The following is a 17,865-nucleotide window of genomic DNA, read 5'->3' on the forward strand; positions in this document are numbered from 1 at the left end:
ATGAGTCTCGTGTTACGGCTGATATGAATAGTTGTTATTTTATAAAAATAAACAATAGAACGATGCTACTTTGTCGTTCTTTGTTATAGTAAAAATTATTTTTTAATTTTTTTCTAATTTTCTTAATTATATTTGTTTATCATTTTAAAATATTTTTAAAAAATATAAAATAAAATATTATTAAACTAATAATCACTTTCTTTATCATTAAGTAAAAAAAATTAAAAAAATATGAGATGTCAAAGTAAGTAAGCAAAATAACATTTGTCTAAATAATAACACATACAATTATAAATATGTGTGTACAATTATTTTAAAAGAAAATAAAATTTATTATTAAAACAGTAACTTTTTTTTTTATATATAATTTTCATATTTATTCATTATTTTAAAAATAAATAAACGACTTACGAACTCACGAGTCCAAACTCCAATATCACCTTCTCGAAAGCCTAATCCCCAACAAGTCGACTTTTTTCGTTGATCCAACGAAAGCCTCCCGCGTGTAAATTATCCGCTTGGGTCCCACGCCAATCATTCCCTATCTTCCTGGAAATATTAAACCGCCCTCATCGTCAAAACCATTTTTTTTCAATCTGATCAGAGAGTAAACCTGAGCTCTGTTTCTGTCTGTCTCTCTCTCGTCCACACTCCCTGTATATAGAATTCCACTATCCCGATGTCCAAACAGACCTACAAAATCTGCTTCTGCTTCCGCCGGCGGTTCCCGCTAACCGCAACGGAAGCACCGGACGAGGTCAAGAGCCTGTTCGACCAGTACTCGGAGAATGGAGCAATGTCCGTCGACCATCTCCGGAGGTTCTTGATTGAGGTCCAGAAGGAAAATAACCTTACTGTAGAGGACGCTCAGGCCATCATTGACGGTCTCGGCCACCTCCACGAGCTTCGGCACCTCAATATTTTTTCCCGAAAATGCATCAATATCGAGGCGTTCTTCAAGTACCTCTTCTCTGACACCAACCATCCTCTCCCGCCTCCTATGGTAATGCTCATGCTCTTTGTTTGTTGTTTTTCCAATATATATATATATACATATTTATATATATGTATATGGATCTAACTTAGACACTGGAATTTGTATTTATTATATTTAAAGGCTCTGTTGGCTGTACGGAATTCTAATTCCCCGTTTACTCGTGAGTACAATATAAAAAGGAAAGAGAGGACAATACAAACGAATTTGATGGTTTCTGCCGACTGCTTTGTTTGTTTTTGGAAAGAAAGGAAGAAATGGACTTAGCTTAAGTTTATTTCTTTGAATTTACCAATTTGACACTAGTAGAAATTCTTCCCCTCAGAAATCTGTCCCCAGCAGTAATGGACATATATATAATAAATGACATATGGAGGGACACCGCCATCATGCTTGAAAAACGAAAAGCTTTGGTAATTTCGATCTTTTATAAGTTTCTTAAGGAACCTTGATAATTTCGATTAATCCCTTATCGCTGAAATTTAATGCAATCTCCTTTTTTTCTTTTAATTCAAGTGGCATGCTGTGACAGATAATTGTTTATTCTATTTAAAAAATTTGTATTTAGTTTTATAAAATCGATGGTTTTTACTTTTTTTTTTTGCGCTTACAATTTGGTGTCTCACTTGTATATAACTTACAGTGAAGCAGATTAAGGACTCAATAATTAACTTGACACTGTAAATTTTAAATAACAGCAATTTTTATGGTAACCATTTGTTATATTCTAGGTACACCATGATATGTCTGCGCCCTTGTCTCATTATTTCATATATACGGGTCACAATTCCTATCTGACCGGGAATCAACTCAGCAGTGCCTGCAGCGATGGTCCCATCACAAATGCACTGCAGAGAGGAGTGCGGGTAATTGAATTGGATATATGGCCAAACTCCAAGAAAGATAATGTGGAGGTTCTTCATGGAAGGTTTGGATTTTAGGGTCGAAATTGTTGTGAACTTTGTAATTTCTGCAACAGGCTTAGCATCTTTTTGACAATGACCATCTAGTAATTGCCATCCAAATAAGTTGAGTTTAGATGAATGAGAATTTAAAAGTAGTTTCCTATACAAGACTGTGCTTCTATGCTACGATAATATGATTTTTCTAGTAGTGCGTTCTCCCTCCCTCTCTTTTGGATACACTTTCACAAGTGTCTTTAAATTTCAAAATAAGAGTTGTAGTGTATATTGCCTCAGATTGGGCTGGTTGTTGAAAAAATGATTTATATAGCCAACTCCACTTGTTGGGATTTAACCCTTGTTTGAGTCGAGTTGAACTAAGTTGATTATATGCTACTTAGTGTAAACCTAGTAAAGAGATATGTTTCGCGTACAGGACACTTACTACTCCAGTGGAACTCATAAAATGTTTGAAGTCTATAAAGGAGCATGCCTTCACTGCATCTGAATATCCAGTTGTGATAACTCTAGAAGACCACCTTACTCCAGATCTTCAGGCTAAAGTGGCTGAAGTGAGTATTTAATTTTATGTTGGTAATTCAGCGCCCTTGTTCTAATAATTTACCATCTTTTCACCAATTTCTAGATGGCCACTCAAACTTTTGGAGACATACTCTTTTGCCCTGGCTCAGAATGCTTGAAGGAGTTCCCATCCCCAGAATCGTTGAAGAAAAGGATTATCATTTCAACCAAACCACCTAAGGAATACCTTGAGGCCAAAGAAATCAAGGAAAAAGAAAGTGATTCACAGAAAGGGAAAGCTTTAGGCGATGAACAGGCTTGGGGGAGAGAAGTCTCTAACCTAAAAGGCATACCTGTGGCAAATGACAAGGTGTGAACTATAATTTCCTAGTTCGCTGATTTATTCAAGGTACAGAATTCTTATTTTTCATTTGCTGACATAACATCTTCTAGCAGCATGATTTGGATGAAGATGATAATAATGAAGGGGAAGATCTTGATGATGCAGATCCTAAGTCAAACCAACATGCAGCACCTGAATATAAACGTTTAATTACCATTCATGCTGGTAAGCCAAAAGGTGGATTACAGGATAGTTTCAAGTTGGATCCTGAGAAAGTGAGACGACTTAGCTTAAGTGAGCAACAGCTTGAGAAGGCTGTACAGATTCATGGAAAAGAAATTGTCAGGTATTATACGATTTCCTTTTGTATTTTTTATAATTTAGGTGTTACAAGAGATTTAATTCGTGCCTGTGGTGTGTTTCATTGTGTCGTGTTACCACAGTGCCACCAATTTAGTATCAAGCAAAAAGCCTCATTCAGCTGGTTTTTTAAGTTTTGTTCTGTACTGCTTGGTGCAGAGAAGCTCAAAGCTATATGATATTCTGTATTGACAGACCTTGAGAAATAGTTAAATGACGTTGGAGCTTGACAAAAAAGCCCTCATCTCTTCATCAGATAGATCTTCACCCATGAATTTTTGATGTTCCCCTCAAACCTTCTCAACTTGGCCATTGAACTTCTAGTTTTTCTTTGATATGTTTATTTCCTGATTTTTCCTTACTGTAAATCCAACATTTATTTTATGAGCACTTACAATCATTTTACCACTCAAAAGAAAAGTAATCCTTACTTGTTCCTTTGACTCTCTTCAAAGTTTTCCACCACTTTTGTGGAATGCCAAGTTGCATGAGAGACAGAATTATTTTGGGAGAATTATAGTGATTTGCTTGCCATTTAAGAAAGAAGATTGCTGATTTACCCATGTGGAGCACACTTTATGTTCTCTATGCCAACAACAGGAAGAAATGAGCTACTTCTTGTTCCAATTCACAAGAATTGCTTGGTTGGAGAATAATTGGGGTTTCAGATTGGAACAATCCAAGCAAGATTGACAGCAGGGCTCATTGGTCGTTTCCTAGCCTCCCTCTCAGGCTTCTAGGTCCTCTTAACCCACAAAGACCAAACCAGTATTACGAGGTTCCTATGTTGTTGCAAAAGCTCTTGCTTGAATCCAAACCACAAACCCAAGGAATAATAAGATGACAAAGCCACCCAATTTGCATTGTTGGATCCCTCTGATTGCAAATTGCATCAAGTTAAGTATTGAGATATCAATGACATAAGGATACGGTTGCTTGGTGTCATTGCTAGAGATCATCAAGCTAAAACACTCTTTACATGGACTAGAATAATTGATTCTTAGCAGAGGCCTTAGCTGGGAGATAGGCTCTAGAACTAGTGCAACATGGGTGCTGGAGTAATGTTCTAGTGGAAGGCCATGCAGCACTTGTAATGGAGCCCATTCTGAAAAAGGAGTTGCTGGCTAACGGGAGTATTGAGACTACAGTTTAATACGTTTGGTGGATTATGGTTACTTCTGTGTATTTTTATGTCTAGCATCAGAAGAAATTCCAATTCTGCATCTGATGAGCTATGTCAATGTGCAGTATTGGTTTAGTTTGGTTTTCTGGTATTTTTAAGCCAGACCAATTCCCTGTGTCCCTTGATACAGCTCTCTTTGTTTGTTGGCAGTGCTTGATGCAGTATATGTGATAAATGAGCTGAGATGAAGAACCAAATATTAGAGATCCTTCAATAAGTTGAGTCAATTTGGTGGCATGCCTATTTTTGTTGATAACATAGTTTAAAGTGCTGATAGTCATGGTTAGGGAGGGCATCTTTTGGTGGGATGGCAATTATCTGGTTGAGTGAAATTATTGCCTGAGATAGGAGGTCTCAGGCTTGATACTCAATGGTGGCTCTTATTTTTTTACCCTGCCAGAGCCATCATGTGATGTAGTGTTTTCTGTCTTCTGCAACTATCATATAGGTTATTTACAGTAACATATCAACAAACTTTCATATGTAATAATATAATTTTCTCTCTGCTTAGAATATATATATATATAAATTTCTATCTTGATTTTTAAACAATCAAGTCCTCCCATGTTCTGATGATAGGGCTTGCTGTAGGTTTACCCAGCGAAATATTCTGAGGGTTTATCCAAAGGGTATACGCATTGACTCATCAAATTACAACCCACTGATTGGGTGGTCGCATGGAGCTCAAATGGTTGCGTTTAATATGCAGGTTTGTCTGTTCTTTATCTTTTGTCAGTTGGGAATATCTTGCTGTAACTACTCCCTTTATTGTTAGATAAATTGCTTTCTTTTTTCTTTTTCTTTTTCTTTTTCTTTTTTTTTTTTTGTGGGGGGGGGGGGTATCATTGAAGGAAGGTGTGATATTTAGCTTCTAACATTCTAGCGTGTCGCAAACAATATTCAAATAAATAAAAAAAAAAAAACATTCTACCGTATCACTGGTACACCTTATGTTCTGAAGTTATGAGTAACAATTAATTAATTAGTTATTTGAATTTGAAATTTTTTAGCAGTGTTTGTCTTTTAAATGGACCTATTAGATAAGAAATCCGCACATGTATATCTATGGGTGTGCATTTTATTTCCTGATATGAAAGATTGGATTTGGGATTGGGTACTATGGTGAGTCTATGTGTGAGACTCTCTTGAGCGGTGAATTAAGCTCAGTCCTACTATTGATCCCTGCCTGTGAAATTGTTCTCTCAAAGAGTTCTACATATGCTAATTTCCTTATGACAGGGATATGGAAGATCACTGTGGTTGATGCATGGGATGTTCAAAGCAAATGGTGGGTGTGGTTATATTAAAAAACCAGATTTCCTGTTGAATACTGGTCCACATAATGAGGTCTTTGATCCTAATGTTAGATTGCCGGAGAAAAAAACTCTGAAGGTTAGGCTTCTGCCTTAATTTAGTTTCCTTTATCCTTTTGGGGAAGTGCTTTCTATAGTATATATGTATTATGTTCAACAGGTTATAATTCTCTCGTTATTCAACAGGTGACTGTCTATATGGGGGAAGGATGGTATCAAGATTTCACTCACACGCACTTCGATGCGTTTTCCCCACCGGATTTCTATGTGAGGGTAAGATGATTGAAGCTACAAAAATGTTCTCATTCATACAGCTGCATTCTATTCTAGTTTGGCTCGTGGTGTAACTGCCTTCCTTATCTGCTTTGATTCTGATAATATCTTGAGTTACTTTAGTTTTGCCTTAATGATGGGTGACTTACCTTTTATTAACAAGTTTAGCTATGTAATATTGGTTGATCTTTTGGCTGCACCCACCCATTCCCCTTTTCTCCCGGGTGCCCTTCTGCAACTTTTGATCTTTTTGAAATTCTTCCGTATTTGAGAAACGATAAATATGTATGCAGGTTGGAATTGCTGGGGTGCCTGCTGATACTATAATGAAGAAAACAAAGACATTAGAGGATAATTGGGTGCCTGATTGGAATGAAAAATTTGAGTTTCCACTGTCTGTCCCAGAACTGGCTTTGCTTAGAATTGAAGTTCACGAGTATGACATGTCTGAAAAGGATGATTTCGGAGGCCAAACATGTCTACCCGTTTCCGAACTGAGAAGTGGGATTCGAGCCGTTCCACTTCATAGCCTTGAGGGAGAGAAATACAAATCTGTAAAGCTTCTTATGCGCTTTGAATTTGTGTGATGCATTGGTGGTCCCAATCTATGGGCGGGTTGAAAGAGGGGTAAAATAATGTACAGCTTTTAACTGTTCTTGTCGTTTTTTATAGGAAGTTTTATTGAGAAGATGTATATAGTTGTACTTATTATACTTGAGGCCTGTTATGTGGTATGTATACATGTAAAACCTTCCTTTCTGTTCAGGGTTATTGTGTGCAAAACTGCAGCGTATTTTCGTGAGATATAGATTTCCATGTGTATATATATTGTTTTTTTTATAATATATATGTTTGTACATATATATTTTTTATAATTAGGTTCTTTCTAATTTAATATATTTTAGATCTTAATATGATATTTATTGTTTTTTTTTTAAGTATTATTCTGTCGAGCCCCCAATTCCCACCACTTTCCTCTTCCATGGAAATCTTTCCATATATATATATATATATATATTGGATACTCTCGTTCACTTCCGTCTGCCGCTGCACTTAACTGGGTCTTGAAGGATGGACTTGGGCGGATAAGTAGGTGCATCTACACGGCTAGTCTAGCCTCTGCTTTCCATACCAATCTGAAGACAGTTAGGTTCTCAACGTTTGTTATCTTCACTTTGAGCATTGGAGTGGAGTTGTTGATTCCTGCATTTCCTGATCAATACTTCTTGACATTTGTTGCTATCATTGCCAAACAAATAAGCCTTTTTAGCCACAAATACAGCTGTTCATCGAAGCTTTGCAATGGAAGATAGCCTTGGTGAATTTTCTTCAAAGGCACTTATTCAAACAGTATGCTTTGACGATCTTGGCTTATTGCTTGCTGCACTTCTTAATATGTTGTCAAAGCTTTGCAATATGATGTTGGGTGCTTAACGGCATGTTTGGATAATGAGATAAAAATGAAAACTTCGTAAATAATAATAAAATTGTTTATGAATATGAGTGAAATAGTTTAACTTAAGACATTTTATTTAATTTTCTCTCTTCTTTTTAAAAAATTAATAAAAATATTATAAAATTAAAATATCTATACAACATATTTGATCCATATATATTAACATGCAAGAGTCGCTTTTATGTACAATTGACATTAATGTTAATGTGATATACTTAATGATCATATACATAAAAGGATTAATTAATATATCAAACAGGAAATTAAAGGGTAAAATTTTTTATTTAAAAACAATATATGACACGTAAATTTGCAGTTAAAACTATTTTTATTAAAAGCTAGCCAAGTATTGCGGCAAAAAGAAATTAAAACTAGACAAATAAATTAACATGAAAAATGATAAAATAACTACTTATTTATAATTTTTCTACAACCTTTTAAAAAAAGAGCAATGCTGTATAAAGTCGTGGAATTGTAAATGTCGCGCAATCGCTTTGAAAAAGAGTGGAGTCCACGATTAAAAAATTAGTTTTTTTTTTCGTGTGAGTCCCATATTAATTCATTTTTTTTAAAATAACTGCACACCGCTTATACAACCACGACTGCAAATATCATTTCTCTTAAAAAAATAATATTTTTTTGAAAAATTTATTTTGATTTTGATTTGATGTGTTTGAAATTTTAAAAAATATTTTTTTTATTGATATGTTGTAGATAGATTGCAGTGGAATTGTAAGTCTATCACCTCACAATAAATTGATAAGTTAAATAACAGCTAGCGGCCTCGATGCGATTACTGAAAGAATCCTAGTCCTTTCAGAGATCTATTAATTGTAAGTTAACTTATAAAAGTGAAGTCTTTAATTTATTTAGATAGGAAAGAAAAAGAATTTTGTTGAATCAAGTCAGTGATCGTCAATTATATAAATTCTCTACTTCCATATAAGGAATTGGTTCCACGGCCGGCCTAGATATATCCACACCAATAATTTCCCAGGACGGTACCATTCCATATTTACCAAGTAGAGAGCTCGAGGGAAGAACAGGGACACATAACACGATCTACAGTCGCATAGACAAAACCACGGTTTGTGATCTCCTTGTTTCCACTGCTGATCTCCGGCAATCTCTAGCTTGTTGTCACTTCTCTTTTGCTTTTGATCGTTTCAATGGAATCCCAGTCGCCTGCTGATCTTCCACCGGATATGATCTTCGAGATTTTAACCCGACTATCTCTGGAAGATATCGGGAGATGCAGGCTTGTTTCGAAGGATTGGAACCTGACTACGTACGAGTCAACTTTCATGCAACAGAATTGTCAAAGAGCAAAAATAATATCCGGGTGTTTCATACAAAGCTGGTACAACAACGAGCCGTCTCCTCAGTTCGTCTCCATCAACAACGTCTCGGATTGCGACCATAAACTTTCTCTAAGATTCTTGCCCGGTCCTGTCAAAATCGAAGCCGCCCCTAAACAAGGTATTCTGTTATGCGTGAATGATTATCGAACAAAAAGATTGAGAATACCCGAGTATTATGTGTGCAAGCCCAGCACCAAAGAATGGCACCAGATACCGAATCCAAAAACTCGGTATTTTACTAAAAAGATGGCGATGTTGGTTCTAAGATCAAAACCATTACGCTACAAGATAGTTCGATTTTCACAACCAAAGTCTTCGTGCACCTGGTATAAGTCTATATTGTATAATTGTTATCGGTGTGAAATTTTCGATTCAGAAACATGGGCGTGGAAAAGACTGAAAGATGTGTTGTTGCCTTATGGCAAGTTCATTGGATTTGATCCTGCTGTGTCTGCATGTGGTGTGCTTTACTCGCTTATGCCTGACAATGAAATCTTCGCGTTTCATGAAGATACAGAGAGTTGGACAACCTTCGAACTGCCTTTCCCTCTGTGCAAGAAATATTATTTCAAGTACATGAAGCTTGTGGAATACAGAGGCCGACTTGGGATGCTTTGCATGGGAGAGAACTTTATAATGCAACTCTGGGTAATGGAAGACCATGACATGAAAATATGGAGTAAGAGAGAAACAATAAGCATTGAATCCCTTCGGGAAGTGGAAACCCATACTATTCCTGCTGCCATGGACAGTACTGGTGTTGCACTAATGCAGGGATATTCCGCCCTAGTTTTTTATGATGTAAAAACTGGCAGGTCCATTAATGTCTGCAAGGTGGGGATCAAGCCTCTCGATGCAATTTTTCCCTTCCAATCTGATTTAGAGCCGGTTCATTTGAAGAAGAAATCCTTTACAAGGGGTAGTACACTAGTAGTGTGGGATCAGCTGGCCGGGGCTTGAGATTTCCGAGATTTCCCTTCCCATTATCCGTAGTTGTTCTTTCTTTGTTTTTTTTTTTTTTTTGTATTACTCTAATTAGAACCTAAAATTAATTAATTAGTATGATATATTATTTCTTGTGGTTTGCAACTAAATTCTATATATGTACGCGCGGTAGAAACATTAATTTTTTTTGTTCTGTAATTTTTTTTTTTTTTATGACGAGAAATTAGATATTATCTCTTTTGATTAAATTTCTTGTGTGGTTTTTTTTTTTTTTTTTTTTTTTTTTTTTTTTTTTCTTGGGATCTACTTTCTAGATACCTGAGTGGAATGGGACAAGTAGGAGGAACATATAGATGGACTCGGTCAACAAAATAAGCGATTGAAGTGTAATAGGATACAACCTTAATAACCAAACATCTAACATATTAAAATTAAAATTTCTCATAAAAACAAAACTTATAACAAAACATCTCGATACGTATTTCTCGTGTTCATGGGCTTGAAGAATCCACCATCTGGCTGGGAAAAGCCCAAAATCCTCCAACCTACCGTAACTGTTCCTGTGTTCAGCCCAAATCTCAGAAGGGTGAAAGAAGGAAACTTACGAAACATCTCCGATAACCTCGCCCGGACTGGAGCAAAGCAACGACACCATCATCGGTGAAGTCTGCAACTCTTAATAATTTCCAAATCCGCAAAATGACCTCAACTAATGACCACCGCCAACAACCTCCCTCCGATTCAGACTCCGACTTCGATTCAGACACCGACCACGGCCACACTGGATCCCGGCCCTTCCGCCACGCCGATCTCTCAAATTCCATTTTCAAAGCCTACTTCGAATCAACCAACCAATCATCACCATCCACCTCCGACTTCAACAAAATACAGTCCTTCCTCACCTCCTCCTCCTCCGGCGCCCTATCATGCCTCATATGCCTGGAGCGCATCAGGCCCTCCGACCCCACCTGGTCCTGCTCCTCTCTCTGCTTCGCCGTCTTCCATCTCGTCTGCATCCAGAGCTGGGCCCGCCAGGCATCCGATCTCGCCGCCGCGCGTGCTGCCACACGCCTTTCCGTATCTCCGGAACTTGCCTCCGTCTGGAACTGCCCCAAGTGTCGTGTCCAATACACCAAATCCCAAATCCCTAAGATCTACCTCTGCTTTTGTGGCAAATTACCAGACCCGCCCAGTGACCCCTGGGTTCTACCACATTCTTGCGGCGAAATCTGCGATCGCCCTTTGAAGCACAACTGTGGCCATCGTTGCTTGCTTCTCTGCCACCCTGGGCCGTGCCCCTCGTGCCCTAAGCTGGTGAAATCAGTGTGCTTTTGCGGCGCCGTTAACGACGTTCGTCGCTGTGGCTTCAAGAAATTCTTTTGTAACAATGTGTGTTCGAAGCTGTTGGACTGTGGGGTTCATAGGTGCACTGAAACTTGCCACGACGGGCCGTGCCCTCCGTGCCGTGCGCGTGGGGTCTACAGGTGCCAGTGCGGGAAGGTGGAGGAGGCAGAGAGGGAGTGCTGCGAGCGGAATTTTCGGTGCGAGAATCCGTGCGGGAAGGCGCTGGCTTGTGGGAAGCACGCGTGTGGGAAAGGATGCCATTTGGCCGGGGAATGCGGTGAATGCCCGCTTCAGGGGAAGCGGACGTGCCCGTGTGGGAAGAGAGTGTATCAAGGGATGTCATGTGATGTCGAGACACCGCCACTGTGCGGGGCGACTTGCGATAAGACGTTGAGCTGCGGCCTGCATAGGTGCCACGAGAGGTGCCATCGCGGGCTCTGCATTGAAACTTGCAGGATTGTGGTCTCCAAGTCCTGCCGGTGTGGGAGCCTCAAGAAAGAGGTACTTTCTTTGTTTCTTCTTTTTAGTCTTTGCGCTTTGGTTGTATGGATTTGAAGAATTCCTGGAATCTCAGTATGGGAAAAATGAAACTGAAATTAGAATAGGTTCCTTGCTATCAAGATTTGCTATGTGAAAGGAAGTGTCAGAGAATGCGGGACTGTGGGCGCCATGCTTGTAAGCGTCGCTGCTGTGACGGGGATTGTCCTCCATGCTCAGAGGTGAGTGTGTATGGTTATTGTTGTAGCTCCGTTTTGTAACAAATAATCTCTGATTCTGTTTTTTTCTTTTCAAATTACTTCCAGGTCTGTGGCAGGAAGCTACGGTGTAAGAACCATAAATGCCCTTCTCCATGCCATAGGTGTGTCATGTGTAACCCTTTGCCATTTGCAGTAACCAACATGTGATGATGCTGCTATCGTATGGTTCTCTGGTTTGGAGATACTAACATGAAATTTGTGGGGGGTCTCTATGGTTTAGCCAATGAGCTTAACACATAAGATTTATACTCAACTTTAGCTATTAGCGGCTCTGGAAATTTTGTGCGTAGGTTGCAATTATAAGAAGCTTTTGGTAGCTATAATTTGTGTAATCCTGAATTACTTATCAAAAACATTTGTGTACTTTTGAATTAATAAACAGAGGCGCTGTATAATGATAGTCAGTTTAACTTATAAAAAAATTGATGATAGTCAGTTTTGTTCTTGCAGAGGTGTCTGTGCTCCCTGCCCAGTGATGGTGACGATTTCATGTGCATGTGGTGAGACACACTTTGAGGTGTGAGTTTGATCTTTTGGATCCTGTAGTTAGTTTCTTATTTGGGAGCTGGTTTTCATCTCAAGCACCAGTTTTTTAAGTACTGAATGAAGTATAGAGAAGTTGGGAAACATATTATCTTCTGTTATTACTCAAATTGATGGCCTAAGAGTCCAATTATTCCATAATTATGTTGTAGCTGACACCTTGCTAGTGTTTGTATAGCACGTGCATTGATTACATATGCTAACCTTATAAATGTATAAATAACGCCGCCCCTTCTATAATTTGGTGTTTCCTTGTAACTCGAGATAAGCTTTTGTATTTTTCATGCGTCTCTGATTGATGGTATCAATGGACCATTTCAAAAAATTTGGAAAGAAAACAGAAAGACTTTCCTGCAATAAATGCATGTTTGACAACCTTTATTGAATAGTCTCTTGGTTTCTGTACTAGGTCCCTTGTGGTACTGAGGCGGATCAGAAGCCTCCTAGATGTCCCAAGCCATGTCATATTGTGCCTCTATGCAGGCATGGATCAAATTGCAAGGTACTGTTGGTTGTTCTAATGCGGCTTTTCGATATTAGAGGTTTCTAGATTTTTTCAAATATATGTCCTCATGCATGAAGATTGGTCTCTAAGTTGGGAGGATACTTGCATTTGCCAAAAATCACATGATTTCGAATTCCCTATTTTGATTTCTGACAACCCTTATCATATCTGACCTCGTTCGTTTTCATCATGTGTGGTTATGAAACTAAAGGACCCGAGGACTTGAAATTCCTTGAAACATTGATGATTAGCTGATTCTTGATATCTGTACAATTTCTTTGGGTTTTTGTCTTAAAAATTTCCATCATTATACTTGAAAGTCTTGTAAACGAGAAATTTAGTTATTCATTACATGTCCTGCCCCTGGATATTTTAAAAATTGACAAGCCTTTATTGTTTCCAGCCACACAAATGTCATTATGGAGCTTGCCCCCCTTGTCGTTTACCTTGTGAAGAAGAATATCCATGTGGCCATAAATGCAATCTAAGGTTTTCAATATCTCTCATTTCATGAATGTTTATGTTAATATCTCCTTTCGATGCTAGATAGTCTTTTTTTGGTACAACTTATTCTTCTTTTCCCTTATTTTCCAGGTGTCATGGCCCTAGACCTCCTCCTAATTCCGAATTTACATTGAAACCAAAGAAAAAGAAGTCAATACATCAGAGCGAGTGTACACCAGGTTCTGCATGCCCTCCTTGTCCAGAACTGGTGTGGAGGTCATGCCTCGGGCAGCACATTGGAGCAGAGAGAATGGTTAGTTTCAGTATTCTTGCCATAAATTTTCATTTTTCCTATATGCATACAAGTAGGATAATGGTTTCCTCTGTATACCAGGTGGTCTGCTCCAATAGAACACGGTTTTCCTGTGAAAATTTGCGTGGAAATCTTCTATCTTGCGGTAATCATTATTGTACTAAAACCTGCCATACTCTGAAGAGCCTATCTGCAACATCCATCCAGAATGAAAGAAGCGAGTCTTGTGAAGAGTGTTATCTTCCTTGCCAAAAGGTGTTTATTACACTTCTATTTCTTCCTTTCCAGTGTACTTTTTATCTTTTATATTCCTCCAGTGACTACTCTGTATCTTAGGACTCATCACTTTAAAACTCATTAGTTGCCTTCTTCTTTTCAACTTCTTTATTCAGGAGAGGAAGCCCACATGTTCTCATCATTGCCCCCTACCATGTCATCCTGGAGAATGTCCCCCATGCAAAGTGCTTGTAAAACGATCATGCCACTGTGGTGCTATGGTCCATGTTTTTGAGTGCATATACTACAATGGGTTGTCTGAAAAAGAGCAGATGATTGTTCGCTCATGCGGTGGGCCTTGTCATAGGTAATTTATGAATATATGCTCATGCTAAGTTATTATGGAGCGTGCTTATTTTATTACTTAAAGTAAACAGAGCCTCAATCTAAACTCTCTAAATTCTTCCTCCTGCTCTGGTATTCTTCTTGTGGTCTAAGAAATAAAACGGAACAATGGACTTAAGAGTTGATATTGATGCTGCAGGAGGTTGCCCAATTGTACCCATCTATGTCCAGAGCCATGTCATCCTGGTGAATGCCCATCACCTCAAAAGTGCTCTAAGAAGGTAATGATTTCAATAAATTTATAGAGAAGACCATGCCATTTATTGGAACATATGGACTCTCAATTATTATGACACAATTGTAGCATTTCAACTAGCATTTGTATATTTGAGTACTCTTTTCAATTATTTCTTTTGCTAGATTTTTGTCCGTTGTAAATGCCAAACCTTGAAAAGAGAGTGGTTATGTCAAGATGTTCAAGCAGCCTATAGGAATGCTGGCTGTGATCCTAGAGATATACCAAAAAATCAGTATGGGCTTGGACTTCTTTCATGCAATTGTGATTGCAAGAGCAAAGTAGAGGTTGCTACTTCAGAATTACAGTTGCGTAAATCGAAGGTGGTGGAGGTAATATACTTCTAATCCTACCAGAATCCTTTTTACTTTCCTTTCTCTTTGCTTGGAGTCATTGTGGCTCTACTACAAGATTTTATTGGGTATGGCAATCGAGTAATGATATACGTGCAACTCTTTTTTACAACTTTTATACTATCTTAGCTTAATATGAGGGTATTTATGTAAAGTGATGATACTTTTATAAGTTATTTTACAAAAATGTCCCTCATTTAATACATAGTTATATAGAAGTTGTAAAAATGATTCTAAGTGTGTCATTTTCCATGGCCAATCAGTTGGCACAAACTTTTTGCCATGTACTGTGGAATAATTCCTGTAATCCCAAAAATGAATATAGAGAATTAGATGCAAACATGCAGACTTGAGTTTTTAAAAGATCTGATGGCACTCAGTTCTCCTCAGGGACCATAGAGAGTGGCGGGAATGGGAAAATGGAGCGACCCATAAACCTGATTTTGGATGGAATTTCTTGTCCGCTGATAAATATTCAGTTTAAAAAATACAGCTCTTACCTTTTTGTACATGAGAATTTGCTTCTGTGTTTTCAGATTCAGTAGCTTTTTGACAGATGAACTTTATTCTGATGAAATCTAATACCACAGTTGATTTTTGCAAGGAAAAGGAGCCAGATACTGAAAAGAATGTACGAAAGCGCAGAAAAAGACGAGAACGGATACAAGACGCGGAGCAAATCTCACGACTACAGGTTTGATATCTTTACTAGACAAAAAAGTTAGCCCCCCCATGTACCCTCTTGTTTGCTTACACCACCAGAAACTCTTATTTGCAAACAGAAAATTGCTGCGAATGTGAAGTGGCTGCTTCTCTTCGCCGCCCTCGCGGTTGTCATAATTGCTGTGGCAAATTATGGTTACAAGGGTCTCATGTGGCTCTCTGATTGGATGGATCAAGTTGAAGAACAAAGACACAGAAGAAGATACCCTCGGATCTAACCATTGTCTAGTCTTCTTGCTCTTCTAATGCTTGATGTGGATTGATTTACAAAAGGATACTACTACAATGAAATTCTTTATACATTGATTGCTCGCCAAACAATATTTACCATCATCTCAGATTCTCAAATACCCATACAATGTACGGACAGCTATTTGCTCATGTCGGTCAACAACAACAAAATTGCTAAAAGATATTCGATAATAATGCCTACGATTCATTCATTCAGTCAGCTCTGGCGGCCCAAGCCCATTTAACATCTCTCTTTGCATTTACTACATTTGGACCTCGGTTCTCGTGATCAATATCGAAGTACCCAACTATTCTAGCTTCTTTCATTAGCCTATTGTCGAGTATTGGTTTTGGTTTTGGATTGGTTATAATTTTTAAAATTTAAAGGATATATAAAGTTTTAATTTTAATTAATTATTTAATACTTAAAATTAAATCTACATTAGATTAGTTATAATATTCCCTATAATAATAAAATTTTATTATTTTTATTTCTTTAATTAATTTTTATTTTTTAATTACTTTTTAATTTATTTACCTAATCTTCAATAACTTCTAACAATCATATTCATTTTTATTTTCACAATCTAATAATCTATAATATAATAATTTCATATGCACATAGATAGTAAAATTTGATATGGAAATAAAAATCACATATGTATAATTCAAAAAAATCCTATATCTATAATATAATAATCTCAAAATATAACAAAATAACATATAATAATCTATAATATTGTTTGTCTCACTTTTAATTCTTATTTAGAATTGTTAATATTTTATTCAACGTGTGTCTTGTAATTTTTATCAAATACAAGTTCTTCACACAAGTAGTCGGCTATATAGGGGAACACTCAGTGATAGGGATAAAAGGAGTGGACAGCAGTAAAGAAAATATAATAAAAAATAGATTTAGACTTGCTTCAGTATACTTCATATTTAAAAAGAATAATAGATTTATTGTAGCTCATATTTGAGATGAAAATAGTTTAGCTAATTCAATGCAGAGCAAATATGATGATATTTTTTTAATTTTAAAAATGAAAATGAATTTAACTAATTCAATGTTAATGCTCTCAGTCTCACGTCGCGATCGGATTCGGGACCAACGATAAACGATCCCAAGTCAGAATACTCTATGCTGTCCAATTGGCGTCGAGTAATTAAGCAATATGTTTAAACGACGATATTATAAAATTTTATCCACAAGCCAATATCCAGCACGTGTGAAACCCGCTGTCCGACCAAAGCAGTACGCGTTTGACTTGGTCCATGAGTTTTGTTTTACACGTTGCCAGCCGTGTGAAATGCGAATGGTTCGTGACACTGACATCAAAACGAGGATGCGAGAATATGTCGCCAAGACGTCAATGTCGTGTATTCCGGGGATTTTACATGGACGTGTTCCATTGATTCTAAAACCAGTACATATAATGGATGTGTCTGTATAGAGCTTTAATTCGTTTGTCAAACTTAGAAAACTTTGAGCCAATAACGAACAAATCTATTTTGTAAATGTACATGTGATTAGGCTATACTTATCAAGTTAGGTTCAATATTTAGTTGCAATTACAATGTAAGGAAAGCACGAGATGTTAAAAATTGAAACCTGTATGGTTCCTAGCTAAGACACACTTGATAGGGTGAAGCTTCCTAGAGTCTGTAGCTCACACTTGTGCCGTGCGGGACTCCCTTCCTCCCAACAGGCAGTGTCATATTTAATTAAAGTTTGTGCACATAGTCATTCACCCAACAGCCTAACAAAAAGGAGCAAATTAAGGCATGAGGTGGTGCCTCAAGGCCCCCCCACCCCTAATCCTATAGTACTCTCTATAGAATGGAGGAGAGGAGAGTATAGAAACCGCTGAGACTTTTTCCGGAAACTACTAGAAGTCAAAGTGGCATTAATTTCTTTCCAGGAAGGATTGACAGAGTCCGAGTACGAGTGGGGCTCAAGTACAAAGCGCAAGCCGCGTATCTGGGCGCACTTACAAAGTGCATCATTTTATGCTCCCTCCAAAACCCAAAAAAATCTTTGTTCACGTACACGTGGTATTTCTGTCATATGCTCATCAAATTGAGTGAAGAATATTCTGCACCTGAAAAGCGTTCTTCCCACCCATTCAGACTTCGTTTATAC

At 37.7% G+C, this 17,865-nt stretch overlaps 3 protein-coding genes across 7 annotated transcripts; all 3 read left to right on the forward strand.

Moving 5' to 3' along the window:
- Positions 1-565: 565 nt before the first annotated feature.
- LOC122292058 (phosphoinositide phospholipase C 2-like) lies at positions 566-6,749 on the forward strand. Of its 2 annotated transcripts, none has more exons than XM_043100253.1 (9): positions 566-1,003; positions 1,726-1,922; positions 2,333-2,468; positions 2,543-2,788; positions 2,872-3,107; positions 4,896-5,013; positions 5,544-5,696; positions 5,804-5,890; positions 6,184-6,749. In XM_043100253.1, the coding sequence occupies exons 1-9, from the start codon at positions 680-682 to the stop codon at positions 6,475-6,477; spliced, it is 1,791 nt and encodes a 596-aa protein (XP_042956187.1). In that variant the 5' UTR covers positions 566-679; the 3' UTR covers positions 6,478-6,749. The 2 variants fall into 2 exon arrangements, with proteins under 2 accessions (XP_042956187.1, XP_042956193.1); XM_043100259.1 differs by having other exon boundaries at positions 568-1,003; positions 2,875-3,107.
- A 1,385-nt stretch (positions 6,750-8,134) lies between these two features.
- On the forward strand, positions 8,135-9,684 carry LOC122292069 (F-box protein At5g49610-like). The gene has a single exon (XM_043100272.1). It carries the CDS (start codon positions 8,516-8,518, stop codon positions 9,665-9,667), a length of 1,152 nt encoding a protein of 383 aa, XP_042956206.1. The 5' UTR covers positions 8,135-8,515; the 3' UTR covers positions 9,668-9,684.
- A 454-nt stretch (positions 9,685-10,138) lies between these two features.
- Positions 10,139-15,942, forward strand: LOC122292077 (NF-X1-type zinc finger protein NFXL2). Of its 4 annotated transcripts, none has more exons than XM_043100297.1 (13): positions 10,139-11,497; positions 11,602-11,715; positions 11,800-11,855; positions 12,205-12,271; positions 12,707-12,799; positions 13,206-13,291; positions 13,397-13,559; positions 13,641-13,814; positions 13,952-14,142; positions 14,320-14,401; positions 14,541-14,747; positions 15,359-15,462; positions 15,551-15,942. In XM_043100297.1, exons 1-13 carry the CDS (start codon positions 10,352-10,354, stop codon positions 15,567-15,569), a joined length of 2,502 nt encoding a protein of 833 aa, XP_042956231.1. In that variant the 5' UTR covers positions 10,139-10,351; the 3' UTR covers positions 15,570-15,942. The 4 variants fall into 4 exon arrangements, with proteins under 4 accessions (XP_042956231.1, XP_042956238.1, XP_042956222.1 ...); XM_043100288.1 differs by having other exon boundaries at positions 10,140-11,497; positions 15,379-15,462; XM_043100284.1 differs by having other exon boundaries at positions 10,145-11,497; positions 15,373-15,462.
- The last annotated feature ends 1,923 nt before the right edge of the window (positions 15,943-17,865 follow it).

The sequence above is a fragment of the Carya illinoinensis genome, chromosome 1 (assembly GCF_018687715.1).
Source record: "Carya illinoinensis cultivar Pawnee chromosome 1, C.illinoinensisPawnee_v1, whole genome shotgun sequence".
NCBI lineage: Eukaryota > Viridiplantae > Streptophyta > Magnoliopsida > Fagales > Juglandaceae > Carya > Carya illinoinensis.

Bases quoted from the DNA above. Each gene is read 5' to 3' on its own strand.
- LOC122292069 (XM_043100272.1), top strand. From the start codon at position 8,516: ATGGAATCCCAGTCGCCTGCTGATCTTCCACCGGATATGATCTTCGAG.
- LOC122292058 (XM_043100253.1), top strand. From the start codon at position 680: ATGTCCAAACAGACCTACAAAATCTGCTTCTGCTTCCGCCGGCGGTTC. The intron at 2,789-2,871 runs GTGTGAACTATA...AACATCTTCTAG, and splicing joins TACCTGTGGCAAATGACAAG to CAGCATGATTTGGATGAAGA. The intron at 5,697-5,803 runs GTTAGGCTTCTG...GTTATTCAACAG, and splicing joins CGGAGAAAAAAACTCTGAAG to GTGACTGTCTATATGGGGGA.
- LOC122292077 (XM_043100284.1), top strand. From the start codon at position 10,352: ATGACCTCAACTAATGACCACCGCCAACAACCTCCCTCCGATTCAGAC. The intron at 12,800-13,205 runs GTACTGTTGGTT...TATTGTTTCCAG, and splicing joins GGCATGGATCAAATTGCAAG to CCACACAAATGTCATTATGG. The intron at 14,402-14,540 runs GTAATGATTTCA...TTCTTTTGCTAG, and splicing joins CTCAAAAGTGCTCTAAGAAG to ATTTTTGTCCGTTGTAAATG.